This window comes from Tachysurus vachellii, chromosome 1 (genome assembly GCF_030014155.1).
Source record: "Tachysurus vachellii isolate PV-2020 chromosome 1, HZAU_Pvac_v1, whole genome shotgun sequence".
NCBI classification, from domain to species: domain Eukaryota; kingdom Metazoa; phylum Chordata; class Actinopteri; order Siluriformes; family Bagridae; genus Tachysurus; species Tachysurus vachellii.
In genome coordinates this window covers 17,575,563-17,588,755 of record NC_083460.1, presented here as the reverse complement: position 1 = coordinate 17,588,755, position 13,193 = coordinate 17,575,563, and the positions used below count along the sequence as shown (strand labels likewise).

The window sequence follows — 13,193 nt, the reverse complement described above, 5'->3', positions numbered from 1 at the left end:
TTTCACACCTGGTCTTTATATGTACACTGTAGTGCTGTATAGGTAATAATAGCATATAGTTTCATGCACATAATCATTTATTGCATGTTGCATCGTGGCCAGTATGGAAAATCTTTCTTTTACATGATATTCACAGGATAACAATAAAAAAAAATAAAAAAATAAAATGTGTATAATAATGTTGATTCTAATAATAGAAAATAAAGTCAACGAGAATCTCACTTCACTCTGACATTTCCATGACAGCTCATAAAGCTGTTGCTATAAATATTTAGATGCTAGCTGATGATTTATTATAATAAGCTGATAGATCTGCAGTGTTGTTTTGATGTGCGCGAGACCAACGTGGACTAATTGTGCGTGTGCGTGTGGACCGCTCGCGCACCTCACTGCTGTCACGTGTCTCTCACTGCTGGAACACACACGTGTAAACGATGGATCTGCTCTTTTGCACAAAAACAAGACAGTGAAATGGTAAGTGACAAAGATTTTGGCAGAATATATTCAAAATGCAACAAATTGCTAATCTGTTTGTATTTTCTCTCTTTTTTCTTTCTTTTTTTGACTCATGCCTGCTAAACTTCATTTATTTATTTATTCATTTATTTATTTTTTTATTTTTTTTCCCTAATACTGTTTCGTTCTTGATCCTGTTTCTAATTGATTAAATCTAATAAAGTGCATGTTGCAGAACTCTTATTATGGCTGTTTTAATTGTCGGTCCTTATGATATTTGAACCCTATAATTAACTAACTTAAATTCCCACAGTACGGATTTATTAACACGTGTCTGAAGTCGCTGGTGATCGATCATTTCGGAGAGGACACTTGGAATAAACTCAGGTGAATATCTGACATAAATATAATATCTTAATAAAATACCGGTATTGACCACAAGAGGGCGGAACTGAGCACAGAGTCAACTTATACTGCATGCTGTAGAGAAAATTACACATTTATACAGTATATAAAAACTAATATTTTTACTTTAGTGAATATTACACGACTACACTGTCGCCGAACAATAATGTGAGCTCATGTAGTCATAAACTGCCCTAAAATGATTGTACTTAACACTATGATAGTTACCCATTGGATATTGACCTTTTCTCTAAACATTTTAAGGCATTATATTAATTATAATCATTATATTTACAGAGAACATTCATATTATTCTTTTTACTATTAAAAAAGATGTTTTTAATTTTACAGTGTTTCATGATTTGGAGGAAAAATGCTATTTTTGTAGGGACAAAGCAGGCGTCCAAGACACCTTCATGACATATGAGGTGTACAGAGATGACATCACCATGCGACTGGTGGCAGAGACATGCACACTTCTTGGTAAAATACAGGCTTTTTTGTAAAATATAGGATTACATGGAAGATTGATTACTTACGTAGAAGTGATGCTGAAAAGCAAGTTCCAGTATTTACCTGAACTTACCTGGAGTAGGTAATGAACAATGAGAAGCAGTGACATTTAATTCAAAACATGTTTATTTATCAGTTACAGCTTTAAACATCCTGATCAGGGTTGCAGTGGATCTGAACCCTATCATGGGGTTCACGAGGGACAAGATAGGAATACGCTCAGAACGGGATGGCTCTACATCTCACACATGTTCACATCTAGACAAATCAACTTTGAGCATGTTTTTGGGTGGTGAGGAGACACCAGAGAACTTGGAGTTGAACACAAGGAGAACTCCACACAAACATATAATTTTCCCATTAGTGGTCCAACAGCGTAACCACTGAGCCACCACCAAACAGAACTCAGTTTTGAACCAGAGCCCGAACCATAACCTCCTGCACCACCGTGCAACCCTCGTGAACTGAATAAACATTAGGCAATGAAGGTGTCACTGATTTAGTCAGCATTTAAACAGCATTGTTTAATCCATGTATTAACTTCCTTTGTTGCTTTACTGCTATTATAACTTAAAGTAGGAGTTTGTGTTAACTAATAGATGAAATAATGTTAAGGTGCTTCAATTTCAGTTGAATTCATACCGGATCTGTTGAGTTGAGACTTTATTGTTTATCTTTGTGGATCTGGAGACATGGAAGCGAGCGCCATGCTGAGGCAGTTTGGAGAGTACTTCTTTGAGTTCTGTAAAAGATCAGGATACGACCACATGCTGCGCACACTGGGAGGAAACCTCTTTGAGTTTATAGAAAATCTGGATGCTTTGCACGGCTACCTCTCGCTCTCGTATAAGGTTGGTGCACAATGAGTCCTGGGGTCTGGAGGAGAATTTGAATGAAAGATTCTGTCGAGTGTTGAATTTGGAAGGAAGATGAATAATGTTGAAAATGTGAATAACGACACAATGAAACAACATATCAGCAGTCGAAAAAATAGTTATCCATCATACGATCCCGTATTTGAGGGCTTTTAGGTTTGTTTCACTGCTTTATTATTAACTGTCAATTTCATTATCCTGGGATGCCAAGTTTCAGCAAAATGTCTGCCTACATCACAAATCAAACAAAAGATTTGCATTTCTGATGCTCTGACATGGGGGGCACGGTGGCTTAGTGGTTAGCACGTTCGCCTCACACCGGGGTCGGGGTTCGATTCCCGCCTCCACCTTGTGTGTGTGGAGTTTGCATGTTCTCCCCGTGCCTCGGGGGTTTCCTCCGGGTACTCCGGTTTCCTCCCCCGGTCCAAAGACATGCATGGTAGGTTGATTGGCATCTCTGGAAAATTGTCCGTAGTGTGTGATTGCGTGAGTGAATGAGAGTGAGTGTGTGTGTGCCCTGTGATGGGTTGGCACTCCGTCCAGGGTGTATCCTGCCTTGATGCCCGATGACGCCTGAGATAGGCACAGGCTCTCCGTGACCCGAGGTAGTTCGGATAAGCGGTAGAAGATGAATGAATGAATGAATGCTCTGACATTATAAACTTTATAATCTCTCTTTCTCACTCCCAATTTTTGTAATATATCTCGCAATAGAAATTGTCCTGTACATTATAGACACACTGTCTGCCCTTATGCTTGTTTTTCATATGCAGACATGTAGGCAAACAAGGTCTTATACAATTTGGCATCAAGCAGGAATCCTGTCATTAACTGACCTGTCCACTGCTCAGGGGACAGTTTTATTCCTCCCCAAATGGACCTCAATTAATGCTCGTTTTATGGATCATAATGAGCAAGTTCTCATATGGTGACAAATTCAGGCAAACAATGGCTTATTTCTGTTAAATAGCAACATCCAAAAAAAAATATTTACCACTTAAATCTAACCTCTAATTCACCACTAATTAGTAATTAGTTTTTCAAAGATTTAAAACCAGTTTAAAATTTGTGGAGTTGTGTGTCAGAACTTTATAAAGATTAAAATAGGTTGAATGGTTGAGATGATGTATAGAAGGGAGATCTGCTTCACCTGGATCTATGGATGTGCTGTCACTGTATGTTTTTACATATAAAAACACCCTTTTGCAGGAAATGAACGCGCCGTCATTTCGAGTCGAAAAGAACTGCGATGGCTCAATGTTCTTACACTATTACTCGGACCGCAGTGGGCTCTGTCACATCGTCCCAGGTGAGACAGTCGGCTGTTTTACTTGCTTCTTCAAACACTTAAAAACTGACATAGTGTTGATTTGAAAATGTGTCAATCCATCCCAAGGGTTGTCTTTCCATCTTTCATTAAGCACGATTGTGTTGAATCGTTGTGGTAAAGGCAGGTAATAGACACAAATGCAAACGAGTTATCGAATTGTCCCGAACTGTGATTTTAGGCATCATAGGAGCCGTAGCGAAGGACTTCTTTAACAGTCAAATAGACATGAAGATTGTGAATAAGACGGAGGAGTTGGAGAGGACAGGAAAGAAAGAGCATGTTGTTTTTCTTGTAAGCAACAGTCCTGTAATTTCTGAACAACTACGGAGCAAAAGTGCATCAACATCAAAACTCGGTCGCACCTCAGGACGCAGAAACAACATGCAGGTAAAATGGATCCTTTTTTAAATAAAAGTAGCACTTACTGTACCATTTATCCATCACAGCAAACCTGAAAGTCACTAGATAATTTATTTTGAATATTTTTTCACCGATCTCAATTCAGGACATTGAGCGATCAAGATTACAAGAAAACAAGCAGCTCAAATATGGGACACACAGAAACCACTGGGAGACAATCAGAAGCATAGTGCAACTGGGAAAAGGTCAGCAAATAAATAAAATCATTTAATTTACTAGTATTATGGATTTTAATGTTAGTCATATGAGTTCCATGGGGGTCAGTAGTCAGAAGATTATTGAGTTATTGACTTTATAACAGAATTTCAGATTTTATTTGGTGATCATGGGGCTTTCATGGAAGTCCTACAGCATCATTTGGGTTTTATAGTAATTGTGTTGGGGCATCGCACGTGCTTCATCTTCTTCTTTCGGCTTTTCCCTTCAGGGGTCCCCACAGCGAATCATCTCTCTCCACCTATCCCTATCTTCTGCATCCTCAACACTTGCACCCACTAGCTTCAAATCCTCATTAATTACATCCATATACCTCTTCTTTGACCTTCCTCTTTGCCTCCTGCCTGGCAGCACCATGTCCAACATTCTCCTACCAATATACTCACTCTCCCTCCTCTGAACATGTCCAAACCATCTTAATCTTGCCTCCCTAACTTTGTCCCCCAAATGTAAAACATGGGCTGTCCCTCTGATGTACTCGTTCCTAATCCTGTCCAATCTTGTCACTCCCAAAGAGAACCTCAACATCTTCAGTTCGGCTACCTCAAGCTCTGACTCCTGTCTCTTCTTCAGTGACACTGTCTCTAAACCATACAGCATGGCCGGTCTCACCACTGTCCTGTAATCCTTCCCCTTTATTCTTGCTGATATTTTCCTATCACACAGAACTCCTGACACCTTTCTCCACCCACTCCAACCTGCCTGCACTCGCTTCTTTACTTCTTTCCCACTCTCTCCATTACTCTGGACTGTTGACCCCAAGTACTTAAACTCCTGTACCTTCTTCACCTCTTCACCCTGTAACCTTACTATTCCACTTCCCTCCCTTTCATTCACACACATGTACTCAGTCTTACTACGACTGACTTTCATTCCTCTTCTCTCCAGCGCAAACCTCCACCTCTCCAGGTTTTCCTCCACCTGCTCCCTGCTCTCACTACAGATCACAATGTCATCTGCAAACATCATCGTCCAAGGAGACTCCTGTCTGACCTCCTCTGACAACTGTTTCATCACTATAGCAAACAGGAAGGGGCTCAGAGCCGATCCCTGATGCAGTCCCACCTCCACTGTAAACTCCTCTGTCTGACCTACAGCACACCTCACCACTGTCCTGCTCCTCTCATACATGTCCTGCACCACTCTGACATACTTCTCTGCTACTCCTGACTTCCTCATACAGTACCACAGCTCTTCTCTTGGCACCCTGTCATACGCTTTCTCTAAGTCTACAAACACACAGTGCAACTCCCTCTGACCATCCCTATACTTCTCCATCAACATTCTCAGAGCAAAAATTGCATCTGTTGTGTTCTTTCTGGGCATGAAGCCATACTGCTGCTCACAAATTTCCACCACCTTCCTTAACCTAGCTTCCACTACTCTTTCCCACAGCTTCATTGTACAGTATGGCTCATCAACTTTATCCCCCTATAGTTGCTGCAACTCTGCACGTCACCCTTATTCTTAAAGATCGGCACTAACACACTCCTTCTCCATTCCTCAGGCATCCTCTCACTTTCTAAAACCCTGTTGAACAAACTAGTTAAAAATTCCACTGCTGCCTCTCCTAGACACTTCCAGACCTCTACCGGGATGTCGTCAGGACCAACTGCCTTTCCACTTTTCATCCTCTTCAAAGCCTTCCTGACTTCATCCTTTCTAATCTTATCTACTTCCTGTTCCACAGAGTTCACCCCTTCTACTCTTTTTTCCCTCTCATTTTCCTCATTCATCAGCTCCTCAAAGTATTCCTTAAATCTCCTCTGTACACTCTCCTCACTTGTGAGCACCCTTCCATCTCTATCCTTAATAATTCTAACTTGCTGCACATCTCGATCCCTCTGCCTAGCTAACCTGTACAAGTCCTTCTCTCCTTCTCTAGTGTCTAACCTAGTGTACAACTCGTCATATGCCTTCTGCTTGGCCTTAGACACCTCCCTCTTCACTCTGCGCTGTAACTCCTTGTATTCCTGTCTATTCTCTTCAGTCCTGTCCAAATCCCACTTCTTCTTGGCTAATCTCTTCCTCTGGATACTATCCTGAACTTCCTCATTCCACCACCAAGTCTCCTTATCGTCTTTCCTCCTTCCAGATGACACACCCAGCACCTTTCTCCCTGTCTCCCTGATCACTTCTGCTGTAGTTTCCCAGTCATCCGGCAGCACTACCTGACCACCTAGAGCCTGCCTCAACGTCTGTTTAAATTCCTCACAACATTCCTCCTTTTTCAGCTTCCACCACTTAGTTTTCTTCTCTATCTTTGACCTCTTCCTCTTACAGATATCAGAGTCATCCTACACACCACCATCCTATGCTGTCTGGCTACACTCTCTCCCACTACCACTTTACAGTCACTAATCTCTTTCAGATTGCCTCTTCTACAAAGGATGTAGTCTACCTGTGTTCTTCTACCTCCACTCTTGTAAGTCACTTTATGTTCCTCCCTCTTCTGAAAATAAGTGTTAACCACAGCCATGTCCATCCTCTTAGCAAAGTCTACTACCATTTGTCCTTCAAGGTTCCTTTCCTTAACTCCAAACTTGCCCATCACCTCCTCATCACCTGTGTTCCCCTCACCAACATGTCCATTAAAATCCGCTCCTATCACCACTTTCTCACCCTTGGGAATACTCTCCATCACCTCATCTAATTCACACCAGAATCTCTCTTTCTCCTCTAACTCACAACCTACCTGCGGGGCATAACCACTAACAACATTCAACATCACCCCTTCAATCTCTAACTTCAGACTCATCACCCTGTCTGACACTCTCTTCACCTCCAGAACATTCCTCACAAACTCCTCCTTCAGGACCACACCTACCCCATTTCTCTTACTATCCACACCATAATAAAACAGCTTGAATCCTGCTCCTATACTACGAGCCTTGCTACCCTTCCACTTGGTCTCCTGTACACACAGTATATCCACCTTCCTTCTCTCCATCATATCAGCCAGCTCTCTACCTTTCCCTGTCATAGTACCAACATTCAGAGTTCCTATTCTCAGTCCTACACTCTTACCTTTCCTCTTCTCTCTCTGTCTTTGCACTCTCCTCCCTCCTCTACTTCTTCGACCAACAGTAGCCCAATTTCCACCGGCGCCCTGTAGGTCAACGGCGCCGATGGCGGTCGTTGTTAACCCGGGCCTCGACCGATCCGGTATGAAATTCGTACTGACAATTCGCATGGTTAGATTTGGCAATGTTTTACGCCGGATGCCCTTCCTGACGCAACCCTCTCTATTTAACCGGGCTTGGGACCGGCGCAGAAGTCACTGGACTGTGACCCCCATGGCTAGATTCCCCATGGCATCACACGTGCTTCATAAATGTGCTAAAGACATTATGGGCTTAAGGGGCCTTCACGTATAAATGCAATACATTTTTTGGAGACTTATCTCATGAGGACCTCCTGTGTTTATGTTGAGATCCCATGGTGACCCATGAACTCCCATACATGATTATAGATGTAGTTGAACTGTAAGAATAATGTAAAATCAACCGTTTCTGCTGCATTAAATGTGCTTATCTTCTTTCCATTTGTAAACTCAGGCAAACTTTTAAGGGGATTTGAGCCGATTTACCCAGACGAACTGTGCATAGACCTGAAGACGTTCTGCAATGCCTTCCCATTTCATATCGTGTTTGATGAACAAGTGAGGCACCTTCATTACAGTATATTGTAATATGTGCGTGTTAAGTATGTAATGTACACAGAGCAACACTGAACTTCTTAAATGATTAATTCCTATATCCATCTAGTTGAGGGTACGTCAGGCCGGGGTGACGGTCCAAAAGATCGTGCCAGGGTTGCAGACCACAGGAATCCGACTGGATCAGTATTTTACCATCCTGCATCCCGAGGTCACCTTTACCATCGGCAGCATTCGCAAGTTCATCAACAGCCATTTTGTCCTGCAGACTCGGCGAGATGCGATGCCTGAGTACTGGAAAGAGATGCCCATGCTTGAGCTCAGAGGTGGGAAAAGAGGGACGAACACATTCTGTATTTTACTCATATAAGTTCTGTACGTGAAATATTAAAAATTTAATCCCTTAGTGTAGTCTAAAGAGAAATAGAAAACATCTAGAAGAGAGATGAGGAGAAAGTGCTATTTCATTTATTATTTTATTATTTTTAAGTTCTAGAGTGGAATATCTATAATGCAAAAGTTTAAACCTAGTCAACCTTCATTAACTTTACCCTCTTACATTTCTCCATTCCCAGGTCAGATGTTGTGGATGGCTCCTCTGCACTGCATGCTATACCAGGCGTCCCCCTTACTGCGCAACCTGCAGGAGCTGGAGGAAAGGCATATGTACCTGTCTGATATCGCTCCACATGATGCCACACGCCACCTCATTTTGCTCAACCAGCAGCGCCTGGCCGAGATAGAGCTCTCCAGCCAGCTGGAACGCAAGAAGGAACAGCTACGACAGCTTTCTCAGCATCTCGAGCAGGAGAAGCAGAAGACTGAGAACCTGCTCTATGCCATGCTTCCCAAACACGTGGCCAATCAGCTGAAGGAGGGCAAAAGAGTAGAGGCAGGTGAATGAAAGTGGAGTGGAGTGAAGGAGGTGGAGATAAAAGAAAGAGGAGAAAATGTGACAAAGCAGTGAGACAATTTATTTCAAATAAAAGTACAAGGCATGTTCTCTCTCTTGTGAATTAGATAGCAGGAAGTTCCTCTGCGTCTAGTGACTTAACTAGTGACTCATATCCGTTGTCTCAGCTTTATTCATGATGTCTGTTATCTGTTCTGGTTCATACATTCACCTGCCTTGTCAGAATTGCTTTGGAAACTAATACATCTCTATAAACATTTATCATTAAAACAAATCAAACAAACAACCAAAAACAATACAGTGCTCCTAGATCAGAGCCTTGTGGCACACCAGACATTTATTTACTGTATAATAATGTTGAAACCGGATCTGTATTGTCTTGGTGCATCATAGTCCTACAGGCATTATTATTTTTCTTAGAACAACAGTAAAAGGAAACTTCTACTTGCTTCTGTTCCTCAGGTGAGTTTAAGGAGTGCACCATCCTCTTCAGTGACGTGGTAACCTTCACCAACATTTGCTCACAGTGCGAGCCCATACAGATCGTCAACATGCTCAACTCCATGTATCTGAAATTCGACCGCCTCACCACTGTTCACAATGTGTACAAGGTAAACCTTCGGTACATTTCTGTTTTACATTTTTATTTTTAACTCTTAGGATTTACAACTCAGAACAGCCCACAGGTCATATGTTATATGAAGCACGTGAGAGGTTCTATACCAATATATTGCCAAAAAAATTTAAAAATAAACTGGATTCATGTATATCTGAATCTAGAGTACGATTTACAAAGTTACAATCATCTGTATGTACAGTCGTGTGCAAAAGTTTAGACACCCCAGACAATTTCCATGATTTTCATTTATAAATATTTGTGTGTTTTGATCAGCAATTTTATTTTGATCTATCAAATAACTGAAGGACACTTCAGTAATATTTCAGTGGTGAAATGAGGCTTATTGGATTAACAGAAAATGCGCAATATGCATCAAAACGAAATTAGACAAATGCATAAATTTGAGCACCCCAACAGAAAAAACACATCAGTATTTAGTAGAGCTTCCTTTAGCAGAAATAACAGCCTCTAGATGCTTCCTGTAGCCTGTAATGAGGGTCTGGATTCTGGATGAATGTATTTTGGACCATTCCTCCTTACAAAACATCTCCAGTTCAGATAGGTTTGATGGTTGCCGAGCACGGACAGCCTGCTTCAAATCACCCCACAGATGTTCACTGATATTCAGGTATTTAGGGTTTCCTAAACTTTTGCATACGACTGTGTATACTGAATGCTGGTATGTGCAAGTATTAATGAAACAAATGGACTTGTAAAGTATGTAGACTCTGTGATTTTGATCCTACAGGTTGAAACAATAGGTGACGCCTACATGGTGGTAGGTGGCGTCCCAATCCCAGTATCCAGTCATGCTGAGCGAGTGGCTAACTTTGCCCTAGGTATGATCATCGCTGCCAAAGAGGTCACCAACCCTATCACAGGAGGCCCTATTCAGGTTAGAATACAAGTAGTGTACATGTATTTTCTAAATTAAATGTAGTAGAGTTCATTATGTGTTGCAAAGGATGTGAAAAAAAACTTTTTTTTTTTGCATTGTTTATTAATTAGACTCAAATTCTTCTGACTTTGGCTGCTGTTGTATTGAATTGAGAGAAAGATCATGATGTGGTTCTAAGAGCATGAGCTATTGGTTCTGTCTTGTTTTTTCTTGACTTCAGATCCGGGTGGGTTTGCACAGCGGTCCTGTGCTAGCGGGTGTTGTTGGGGAGAAGATGCCACGTTATTGCCTGTTCGGTGACACCGTAAATACGGCTTCTCGCATGGAGAGTCACGGTCTGCCTAACAAAATCCACATTAGCCCCAAAGTATATCAGTGAGTTTCTGGTATTAAAAAGAAGTGTCTTTTATATAGACATCATTACTGATACTGCTACTAATAATAACAACAGGTCATTCAGTTATAGTGGTTCTTAATCATTAAGACCAAAGTTTTTTCATTGTTATCCAAATTAGAATTGTTGAAAGTGATCCATTAATTAGCAAATATATTCCACATTCTTCAATAAATTCCACATTCTTGAACTTCTGACTTGTTTCCAGTGCTCTACAGGACAAGGAGTTCAAGCTAGAGGAACGTGGAGAGATTGAGGTGAAGGGGAAAGGCAGGATGCAAACTTATTTTCTACTAAAAAACCTCAGAGCTACAGAGAACGAGATCATAGGCCGCCAGATGAGGGAAGCCGGCTCAGGACAAGAGTCTGTTCAGTCCGGCGCTGACGGCGGCACTGAGCTTCCTGCTTTCAGACAATCTCCAGGTCCACTGGGCTTTTATTTCTCTGATTAATCTTTAGAAAAAGAATTCACAACTTTCATTGTTCTTATTAGCAAGAATTGATTGGGATCTTTAGATTTTGTTTTACAGTACCTTTCGATTATTCTCAAATTGTTCTTTACTTTACAGGTTGTAGGATACAAATTCATCCATAATTTCATCATTATTCTAGAAAAAAAGTGTACATTGTCTTAAATTCTACAAATTCCTTACTAACTAAGTGAAGCCTACTTTCTTTGTATTTACGTGTCTCTTACCAGATAATCCATCATCAGGAATAAATGAAGTTATAATGAATTTCTCTCTACTTTAAAAAAAAAAAAAGCTTTTCAGAACAAGGAAAGACATCACACTGTGGCCATGAGATACAGCGACAGTTTAGATGACAACAAGCCTCCGTCTCTGTTTCCTGAAACCCTGACCAGCACTAAATGCCTCACAGGTAATATATTACAATATAATGTATTTCTTTTTTATTAGTCGCACATGTTCACAATGTTCATATGAGTTTCCTAAAACTAATGTCTGCTAAACATGTGTATGGAAATATAGCCTTAGAAATCGGGCCGACAAACAAAACAAACGTGTAGCCAATTAGCAGAAATGGGCGTGTCTTCTCAATATGCGGCAGAGAGAGTGTTCAATGCGCATGTGTGACATTAGCAGAAAGCGATTGAAACATTGACATGGCGGATACCTGCTGTTACCTTTCCCTCGGGTTCTAGGTGTTGAACGTCGTCTTCCGCGTGAAAAGGAGCTAAACCTTTTACGGTACAATACACAGTACTACAAAAACACATTTGTATTACCATAGTATTACTCATTCAGTTCATTTACTGATAAAAATATAGCCTCAGCCAGCTGCCCCAGCAGGACCATAATAGTTGCCTGGGTTATGTATGTACAGTATGTGTGGGCGGAGCTATCAAAACAGGGGTAACACCCATTTGGGTTAGGGGCGTGTTTGTTTTGGTGATTTCAAATGTCAACATTGGCTTTCAAACATCGTACACCCCACCTTTAAAACATCTTAGTGTTAAAGACTCAGTGGTTCAGAAATGATAGGCACAGAATAAACACCGTGCTGTTGTGGAAAAATTACTAAGCTGAAGATGTTTATTTTTTAATAACAGCACATCCTGATGTTTTATTACTCGTATACCACACAGTTTGCCAGCAATTATATTCGATTTATTAATTAAAGAACGACACCATTCTGTTTTTGTCTGTTTAAAGTTTGTTTCTGTTATCACTTGTGTTACAGCAGCTGTAAACATTGTCCTAACTGTCCTGATCAGCCTCGTTAATGTTGCCAGTTATTCATAAATTACTCTCGAGTGTCAACCAGATGTTGAAGAGGTTGCCTTTTGAGTTTCGTTCTTCTCATCTTCTCGAGTCTCTTCCTCATATCATCTCAAGGAGTTTTATCTTGACACTATTGCTTCTCCCTCGCTCATTAGGGATAAATATAAATTTACATTAAAAGTTTTATAATCTATATTCTGAATTTATAATCCTGTAAAGTTCCTTTGTGACCGTGTGCATTGTTAAACGCACCGTCTGTACTGAAGACTGGTTACAAATAGATTTTACTGACCCTGAAGACTCCTTGCATAAGTACTGAATACTCTTAAAGAAACACACCGTATATTATATATAAATATAAATATTTAAATAATATATATAAATAATGTAAATATATTATGTATATTATTTTTATTATTAGAAATAGATTATGTAAAATTCTGATATGTACTTGTGCAATTGTGAATTCACGAACAGGTTCCTCAAACTACAGAAGACTTCACAGTGGAAGCAGGTGCGAAGACGAGCCGTTCGAGGCGAACGAGGTTGCCGTACGCCGAGGTCCTGAAGGAGCCGAACCTCCTCCTAAACCTGCTCCAAACAAAAGGCATGTTTACAGCAGGTTCTGTGTGGTGACCTGAAACCCACAGTGAACCCACAGAGATACAGACATCGCTCTGGTTCCGTCTGAAGTATGTCTGTGTGCAGTGGTGTGTAAGTCTTGTTGGATATACTGTATATATACTGTACA

The 13,193-nt window shown here is 40.8% G+C and overlaps 1 protein-coding gene across 2 annotated transcripts; it reads left to right on the top strand.

The window, feature by feature from the left end:
* Nucleotides 1-357: 357 nt before the first annotated feature.
* Nucleotides 358-13,106, top strand: LOC132840938 (guanylate cyclase soluble subunit beta-2-like). Of its 2 annotated transcripts, XM_060863160.1 has the most exons (16): nucleotides 364-474; nucleotides 770-843; nucleotides 1,250-1,344; nucleotides 2,065-2,225; nucleotides 3,459-3,558; nucleotides 3,758-3,966; nucleotides 4,085-4,184; nucleotides 7,773-7,876; nucleotides 7,983-8,199; nucleotides 8,449-8,769; nucleotides 9,249-9,397; nucleotides 10,154-10,300; nucleotides 10,524-10,678; nucleotides 10,906-11,120; nucleotides 11,463-11,579; nucleotides 12,920-13,106. In XM_060863160.1, the coding sequence occupies exons 1-16, from the start codon at nucleotides 472-474 to the stop codon at nucleotides 13,081-13,083; spliced, it is 2,331 nt and encodes a 776-aa protein (XP_060719143.1). In that variant the 5' UTR covers nucleotides 364-471; the 3' UTR covers nucleotides 13,084-13,106. The 2 variants fall into 2 exon arrangements, with proteins under 2 accessions (XP_060719057.1, XP_060719143.1); XM_060863074.1 differs by lacking the exon at nucleotides 2,065-2,225 and having other exon boundaries at nucleotides 358-474.
* The last annotated feature ends 87 nt before the right edge of the window (nucleotides 13,107-13,193 follow it).